Source organism: Mugil cephalus, chromosome 10 (genome assembly GCF_022458985.1).
Source record: "Mugil cephalus isolate CIBA_MC_2020 chromosome 10, CIBA_Mcephalus_1.1, whole genome shotgun sequence".
NCBI lineage: Eukaryota > Metazoa > Chordata > Actinopteri > Mugiliformes > Mugilidae > Mugil > Mugil cephalus.
Window position 1 is genome coordinate 15,478,217 of NC_061779.1, and position 9,486 is coordinate 15,487,702.

Genomic DNA, 9,486 nt, shown 5'->3' on the forward strand with positions numbered 1-9,486 from the left:
AACTATTGAGGTATCACACTGCTCTGCATCTCGGATATTAAAAAGGAGAGTTTGACCAATAGTCAAGCTTTGGATTCGGGAGGAGCAGTGGCAGACACAGCTGTGGTGAGGACGTAGGATGTACGATATGGTAACCTCCCTGCTTTTTGCAGCTGATTTAACTGGCTTCATCAGAGTGTGACCTCCAGCATGCACTTGCACAGTTTGCAGCCATATTGCAATGAGTGTGAATTGACTGGGCCAAAACCTTTAAGTCCAAGGCCATGGTGTTTGTGTTCCTACCCCAAGCAAGGGAACTGAAGGATCTCAGAGAGCTGTTCATGAGTCAGTGCTTTTAGATGCAGAGCTTAATCGAGCTATGCTCAAAATTCGACTTTCTCACTAAAGTCCTTGTCACAGTTTACATGCAGCGCAAGAAAACCAAATAACTGTTCTCCTCTTCCACACTAGGTGGCGATACGTGTCTTTTCAGTGGGATAATACCATGTTAATACGGCCCGATTTCCGGCTGACCTATTATGTGATATAATAAACAAGAGTCGTTCATGTGGCAGACCGGTATTTCAAACAACAACCATAGGAATAATACAAAATTTTTTAATCTAGTACGTAATGTTCGTGCTACTTCTGGTGCAGGTAAGATCCGCGCTACCCCTCAGACGGTTCTTCTAGCGGTTCTGTTCCTCTTCTTCTACTGCGATCAGTTTTCTTGGACGTTTGTGTTCCGGGGTCACACGCCAGCACAGTGGTTGTGGAGCATGCGCACACACATTATCTGATTGAAAACTCTGATTCAAATTGCGTTATCTGGATGTCTCAATCGGACAATTACATGTTTACATGCACTTAAGTTCTCCGGTTATAGTCCGATTAAGGCAATAATTTTTTTTTTTTTTTCACGTACATGTAAACGCACTGAATGATGATACGATGGAGCAAGAGATCAACAGATTTTTTTTTTTGTGGCAACTGCAGTTATGCAGGAATGGCAAGAATAGCATTATGGTTCCTCCATGGTGGTTCCTCTGAAGGGTCAGCCTTAGACAAAGGGTGAGGAGCTCAGGCACGAGGAGGGAGCTCAGAGTAGAGGGGCTTCTTCTTTGTATTGAAAGGTGCCATCTGTGGTGGTTTTTGCATCTGGTGAGCATGTCTCCTGTGCACCTATACCATGCCAGGGGAGGTCACCAGCATTACTTTGATTTTTGAGACATTTGGGGTCTCCTAACAAAGGCTGTACTATTTCGCCCATAAATCTTTTTGTCTATCTATGGCATTAAAAAGGCGACACAAATGACTGTTTTCCAGAGTTGTACTCTGCATACAAATTCAGGATAGTGACTGAAGAGTTCAGAGTGAAATACAGAATTCAGAGTTCAGGTGAAATATAAATAAACACTGTTATACAGGATGTTTTTGTCAAACAAACAACAGCAACATCATATATTCTATTACAAGCAGTAACAACAACATTGACAGTAACAGTAAAACAACAAACAGGCTGCGACAGCTGCTGGAGGGGGATCTCTCTGTTAGTCCAGGTAGCTTCTCTTCAGCACAAAAATATCCAGGCCTGCTCTCATTCTCACAAACCTATGAAGCACGCCAATTAAGCATCTCTGTTTCACAGAAATACTGCACACATGTAAGACACATTAAACCAACTGTGATATTTAACAAGCTGTTTAGAGTGTAACATCACCCACTGAAAAAATGTTTCTTTCGTGTTCTCTGAATCCCTTATCAATTATTGATTTCCTTCCGTGTCTCATTTTGTAGATTGAACGATTCAACATCTTGCAGTTTTCAAATGTCACCAGTTGATGGCACTATTGCATCATTTGTAACAGAGCCGTGTATTGGACAGCTCTGATTTGTAATGTCAGCACAATCTCTGAAACTTTATTGATACCTTGTATTTTCTACACAGTTTATATTTAAAGGTTGCATTTCAGACTAGAAGAGTCTGTTTAATGATTTAATGATGAGAAATATGTTAATATAATACGTCTTGTAAGAAAGATATTCATGAAGTAACTATACATGTTGTATATAGGCCTGCATATCTGGCATATAGGTGTTAACATGTGGTAACCATGAAGTCTACTGCCATTACCACCACAATAAGATTCACAATGGTGAGTAACAAGTCTATAAACGGTCTCTTTCCTAAATCACAATTTGCATTTAGCAGCAGAATTATAACTGTACCTGTTCCTGATGTACTCTTTTGAGTAGTGACAGGAGCACACAGATTTACATCATTTTCTTCTCCTCACGCCTTCAAAGAGAGACATGAAAGGCAATGTTTTACTGTACTATCAGACATGTCGACCCAAACACAGAAGTGAAGTGTCATTTCAGCGACATGTATTGACACCTTAAACTCTCATGATGTGTTAATGCAAATACTGCCTTAAGAGTTCCTTAACTCTTTTAGGTTCTCCACAGATAATAAAGTATGTCCTATCATTACTTAAAGACTCACTAAGTTAAGGTAACTCTTGAGATATAGCACCACTTTCTTTGTTGATAATGCTGACTCATCTGCACTTCTTGTTTATCGTTTTATTCATAAAATAGCAATGTTCATAGTTGTATACGCAGAGTGATGATAAGTCGGCAAGTGAGTCATTAAGATTGTACTGATATAATTTTGACAGACTCAGATCTTTGAGGACGCCAGGTTGGGAATCAAAGGGCCGTAAAATAGGGCGATGAAGCTGTACCTCCATTACTTCTACCATGGAGAACTTGAATGCAGTTATCAGCATTAGAAATCGCCAAGCAACAACACCTCAGGTTAGCATGGCTTGAAGATTTCAAATTTGAGATGATCTAATTCCAAACGATGGTGGAAATGTAACTGCATGCGTGGTTACTCCTGTGAAGCATGGACGAGGAGCTGGGATGTTGTGACACCTCCTGGCTCTGTAAGGACTGTTTGAACACAAAGAGTGATAGATAGTGGACCTCATCAGGCAATCTGACCTCGACAGTCATCTAACAAGTTGCAATAGTCTGGGACGAGTTATATCATAGAGTGAAGGGACATGAGGTGCACTAAATATATATGTGTATTAGGGGTACTTACAGACTGTAGGAAACCACATATAAACCTGGCTGTTGTTCTTTTTATTCCCAAAAACACAAAACAACAAGAATACTGCAAGCAACTGACTGTTTTGACTAGCTTCGTTTTTATACCCTCCCTTCAGGTGATTAGTTGGAAGAGCCTATATTTAGAGGGGAGCACACCAAATGAAACACTTCATATTTACACGAGCCCAACACCATATGAAACAAAGCAGAAACAGTATGTATTTACATATATATAAATTCGGATCAATACATAAACAACACAAATACTCAATCTTGTTACATCAACCAGCACAGGTTCTGCTTCCCCTCTCTCCCCCACCTTCATACAGTGGTTCAGTCCATGAGTTCACGAACAGGTGTTTGGGGTTACGCGACTTTTTTTTTTTTTTTGAGGTGAGTATCGCCATTTCGATTAATATACTGACTTAAAACGTATTGTTATTTTCTTTTGAGACCATCAAGATGGAAATAAATCTAACTATAAATTATTGGTAAGAAACTGTCAAACCGTACTCATAAATGTTTCTTTTCACACAGGCGGGATGGCCCAGGACACCTTGTGTCCTCAAGTACCATTTTTCATTACCACTGTAAACACAACAAGCAAACGGCAAAATGTTAACTCAACAAAACATGAACCAATACATGTGCGTAAATAATAATTTGATAGTGCTCTGCACTGGCTCATCAATGTTATAACACACTGTATAAAGTGAAGGACCCCTGGTTTTCATTACAATGGCTGAGAGAGAAGAGTGTGCAAAGTTGGAAAGAATTTAAAATGCAACATATTTTCAAATCCCAATTGGTTATCGTATAATTTTATTTTTAATACAAAGATTTTTGACGATTCAAATAAGGAAGAAAAGAAGAAAAAAGTTGGACATTGGGAATAACCTTGGAGAAGGCGTGTACAAATTCTTTACCGGCATTTTGGAGGCCACCTGTTATGAAATTAACTTTTTATTGCCCAATGACGCCATGCTGAGCTGTGGTGTAGAGACTTATCCTTGTTACACCGTCACCAGTATTTATTTTGAGTGAAAGTATTGATTTAAATGAGTGGCAGACCCATGATTCTGCGCTGGTATGGGACGTCGAGCTATTGCCTTTTTGGTGTTCACACTGTAGTACACCAGATGATGGCAGCACCTGAACAGGAAACGAGTCTCTTGGAACACTAGCAGCAATTCAACCGAATCAAACATTTGAACTATGGCGACAATATGTATTTAAAAAAATAAAATAAAATAATAATGCGCTTAAAATCCCGAGGTAAACATTCAAAGCTAACCAGGGGATTGGTTGTGTAAACTAGCCTGCGCATGGATGAGCTGTATCATAATGTGACTTTAACATTATACGCCACTTTAAATCTTTTTTACTAGACTGCACATAAACTCTTCAGTGTTGTCACAATGAAATCCTATCAAACAATATACGACTCGTCTCGTGATTTAAACTACTTCATGAGTGTATAGTTTTTCAGCCTCAATTTGTTTTTATGGTTAAATATGTTCGTACAGAGCAGGACATTTTTCTGTGTAGTTGCAGCTCGACTGCAAACTCTTTGTTGAGACCTTTAGTTAAAGACAATAAGTCAAACCGAATGAGGTCAAAGATTATGATTGGGTCGGATTAATAAATTAAACATAAGATCTTAAATTATGAATTTTCTTTCAGGGCGGAGGAGCTTCTGTGTCTTTAATAGTGAGGAGAGAGATGGGAGAGGCTGCGCGTTCATGTTTCCTTTTCTCGCCCCGCATCGGCGGGAACGCGCAGTGGATCCCTCACTCGCTGGAGAGAGGAAAAAAGCGCCGTCGGACTGCAACAGGGACTGACCGGAAAAAATGTTCCCTCCACAGCCCTTCATCAACGTTGTCTGCGAAAAGCATTTGAAAGATTCCACAACGTGCGAGGACTCCAGTTTTTTCGACCATTGAACTTGTTTGAGAGGATTGTAAACTCCGACGATTTGTAAGACACAGGAACTGAAGTCAGCATTGGACAGGTAAGATGATTCGGTTGTTAATGAGGCACTTGCTGCATCTAAAAGATGAAAAAATACAGACCTTGAGCATCATCCACATAGAGGCTAAGACTGAAGAAATATCTTCATTGATCAATGACTCTGGATCTCAAGGGGCATTAGTGCTTAAGTCATAAAAGCAAAATGGAAATAACGCAGTTTATGTCCTGCTGAAAGTAAAACGTTTTTGATTGAGTGCATAAACTACTTGACATCACAACACCATGTAAAGCGCCTGTTTGTCTGGACCAGATTGTGAGAGTGCGCTCAGAGCAGGAGAGACCATCTGACTCTGAAATGTCTGCAAAACTGATGCGCAACATATGTGCCTGTTGTTAAGCCAAGGCTGTCAAATACTCCTCAAACATTGTTATTTTGTGCACTACAGAGGACAAAAGGAAACTTTGCATCAGATGAATGGCATCTGCAGCATTTCATATTCAGAGTTCTGTTGTTTTTATTGTAAATGTCCATATTTTGTGTCTTTTATGCATTTCAATTTATACTAAATGGCTTTAATGTCCCCCCCCCCTCCCCCCCCCCCACCCTTTTTTAAAAAAAAAAAAAAAAAGAACCCTTCAATAAAAGGCATGAGAATTTATGAGACTTCCAGAGTTGCTACATTTCCGCTGGTGTAATGGACATAATGGCTGTTATATAAATCTATGATCAGTGCTGTCTTTGGTTAATGTCTGCTAATTGATGCTTGCAGGTGGAGAAAATGGCGAGAAGGCTCCTGCAGCTCCTTTCCTTGTGGACGATTGTGATTGGTGCTGTGCAGTGCTGCCCAGAGCTCTGCAACTGCCAGGATAAATTTTCACAAAAATTCGCTGATTGTGCTTATAAAGATCTGCTGGTGGTACCTGTTGGTCTCCCATCCAATGTTACCACCGTGAGCCTTTCTGCCAATAAGATCAAATTACTGAAAAGTAAAAGCTTTGTCAGTATCACTCAGGTCACCTCTCTGTGGCTGGCACACAATGAGATAGTCACAATAGAGACGGACACCTTGGCTCCGCTGGTTCAGCTTCGCAACCTGGACATCAGCTATAACAAAATTGTGAACTTTCCGTGGGAAGAGCTGCACAACCTCACAGCCCTGCAGCTCCTGAAGATGAACAACAATGAGATGGTGAACCTTCCAAAGGATGCCTTTTCCACGCTCAAAGACCTGCGGTCACTTCGCATTAACCACAACAAGTTTACCACCATTGTGGAGGGAACCTTCAGTGCTCTCTCCTCTTTGTCCCATCTGCAGATTTTTAGCAATCCCTTTACATGCTCTTGCAGCCTGGAGTGGCTGAGGGATTGGATCACGACAGCTACAATTTCTGTCCCTGACTCAACCGCAATTTTATGCGAGGCCCCTGCACACCTGAAGGGCACGATGGTTACAAAGATTCCTAAACTTGACTGTGAGGCCCCTACTGTTTTCATAACATACCAGCCAGACATAAAGATCTCAGATATCTATGAGGGTTACATGGTCATCTTAAACTGTGTGACAAAGGGGAGCCCCGTCCCACAGGTCACCTGGGAAGTCACGGCTGGAAATCAAAATTATCTGTTCCCCTTGCCATCTACCAGTGAAATAAACGATTTGCCAATTAATGATGTAACAACCAACAACAGATTTCTTGTTTTTAGGAACGGCTCTCTCATCATCCCTCGTGTGAGCAAAAGGGAAGATGGAAATTACACCTGCTCTGCGGTGAATGATTTAGGTAAGGCCGAGAGCAGTGTTAAAGTGGCTCTGGCAGGAAACCAAAAACAAGGCGGCAACTCAATCCCTGAATCAACGGTGGACAAGATCCGTCCGTCCGGCAAAAAACCTACAGACCCCAAGATACCCAAAAACAATGTGATCAACTGGACTAAGTCAGATGAAATTACAAAGGGCAGCTCTGAGGGTTCAGTTGACAAAAGCAATGGCACAGAGCAGGATAGTGGCATTTCTAAGCACCCCACCTTCGGAAACAAGTGTGGTGTAAGACAAAGCACTGAACACATCTCCAACCATGCCTTCAACTTGAGCTTGGATGACCTGAAGCAGTACACCTTTGATTTTGGCGTCATTGCATTGGAAGTGTCAGAGACGGAGGCCAAAGTGCAGCTAAATCCACTGCAGCTTGCCAGCAGCAAATCCAACCTTCATCTTAGTCAAACCGATAACCAGGAAACGGTAAATAAAGAACCTATGGGCCTGTACCAGTCCTCATCAAGCAAGAACACAATAGACCTGCTCTACCTCTGTGTGAATACAGGAAATGGACACTCTGTGTTTCAGTGGTCCAACATAGAGGAGGGGGTTAATACCTACCGCTTCTCCGGTTTGCAGCCTGGCACCAATTACACACTTTGTCTCACCTATGGGGGGCAGGACTGCCAAGTCCAAGTAGTCTTCACAACTAGGAAGAAGATCCCCTCCCTGCTTATTATTGTGGTTGTCAGCATTTTCCTATTGGGTCTGGCCACTGTTCCCTTGCTGGGAGCCACCTGCTGCCATTTGCTGTACAAGTATCAAGGAAAGACTTACAAGTTGATCATGAAGGCTCAGAATCCGGACCAGGTGGAAAAGCAAACGACGAGGGATTTTGATCCCAGGGCGTCTTTTGTGGAGTCAGAGAAAACCTTCAACCCCAGCGAGTTAGGCGAGGGGGAGGAAGAAGCCGAGGGGGAGGATGGAGACGGAGAGGCAGAGGCTGAGGGGAGCGTGGTGACCGAGTCCATCCCCGGATCCTCGTCCAAAACCAACCAGGAGGAGTTTGAAGTGGGCTCTGAGTACAGTGACAGATTACCGCTGGGGGCCGAGGCCGTCAACATCTCCGAGGAAATTAACGGCAACTACAAGCAGCCAAGTCTCTAAGCTCCGCTGACGTGTGCGAGCATATTGTAAAATATTATACTTTTAAGTAGCCTACATCAAAGAAGGTAATTCACACACCGTTACTACACTTGGGGGGAAAAAAAAGGTTTTTAAAGTGTATCATTCATTTTTACCTCTTTAAGTCCTCCTCCTACAATCACCGAGGTTGTGATTTGATTTATGGTGCATTTGTAGTTTACTGTGAGGTCGAATTAGTTTACAATGCAAGCACAGATTTATTCCGTATGTCAGACTTAAAAAACTGACAGGAAAGCAGCAAGCTGTTCCCTTTCTGTACAGGAGAGACACGTGTGGGCCGGAGCGCAAACGGTGAGCAGAGTTGTGCGTAATTGGAGTGAAAAGTAAATGGTATTAAAAAAAAAAAAAAAAAAAATGAGTCGACATTTTGGGAGCACAAAAACAAGCAAAAACAAAAAGTGCCATATATTGTTTTTTTTTTTTTTTTTTTTTTTTTTTTTTTAAAAAAAGGGGCCATTTAAAATAAACTGATATCAGGGACCAGTTTCTTTTTTCTAGGCGGTGAGCGTCTGTGCAAGGCTGCGTTTCACTCTAGAAACGTTACAACAGCCAGTTAACATCTTCTCAGGTTTCGGCGCGCCGCCTTAATTTCACTAGTCCACGAAACTTGCCGCCGATTTGGATAAATCAAATATATGCTGAAATGATACCGCAGAGATTTGGACTCAGGGCGGGTACTGCGCACGCATCAGCGCCCTGTCCGCTGTCCTCCGAGTCCAAAAGGGAAATTGCGCTTTCAACTATGTCGTGCTTGACGGGAAATTCCAGGTTATCTACCAACGAAATGTTGTTTCACGTAATAGAAGGCTTTAAAAAAAAATGTGCCACTTAAAACCTCTAAACCAACGGGTGCTTGCTGTACTCTCGCTTTTTACAATGTCCATGGCATGTCACACGTATTTCCTTGTGTGGTTTTTATTAGTGTAGTCTAGGAGTTTAGATGTGACTGTCTACATGTGATGTAAAGCCATGTGAATTGAGAACCTTTTTTATCGACAGTAAGCCTCAACAAAAGGACGCAGTGAGGGCTTCACTGTCTTGTAATTTTAAGTAATATAGTCATTTTTTGTGAAATGTTGTAAAACGAAAAAAAAAAAAAAATGAAATAAACGTGACCTTTCAATATTTTTTGATATCATTTTATGTAAGTGGAATTAATAAAATATATGAAACGACACGCTGCTGGATTTGTCTCGATTTATCCTTCAAGATGAAAATCAATTATTTTCTGTATTATTCTTAAATATTAATTACGCAAAAAAGAGCTCACAAATCTAGGTGGTAAATTACTTGATAAAATATACCGTTCCGGGTGATATTGAGCGACTTTCCTTTGCGTATATTTTGACATGCATTTATTATGGGGCCATCAATTTGATGTCTTTCCCATAAAAACTCTTAAAAACGCATTCCTGTAGGCGAGTTTATGCAGAATGTAAATAACAATCATCGT

The 9,486-nt window shown here is 41.3% G+C and overlaps 1 protein-coding gene across 1 annotated transcript; it reads left to right on the top strand.

The window, feature by feature from the left end:
• Positions 1-4,822: 4,822 nt before the first annotated feature.
• On the top strand, positions 4,823-9,210 carry islr2 (immunoglobulin superfamily containing leucine-rich repeat 2). Its single transcript, XM_047596439.1, has 2 exons — positions 4,823-5,110; positions 5,841-9,210. Exon 2 carries the CDS (start codon positions 5,850-5,852, stop codon positions 7,992-7,994), a length of 2,145 nt encoding a protein of 714 aa, XP_047452395.1. The 5' UTR covers positions 4,823-5,110; positions 5,841-5,849; the 3' UTR covers positions 7,995-9,210.
• The last annotated feature ends 276 nt before the right edge of the window (positions 9,211-9,486 follow it).

Bases quoted from the DNA above. Each gene is read 5' to 3' on its own strand.
- islr2 (XM_047596439.1), top strand. From the start codon at position 5,850: ATGGCGAGAAGGCTCCTGCAGCTCCTTTCCTTGTGGACGATTGTGATT.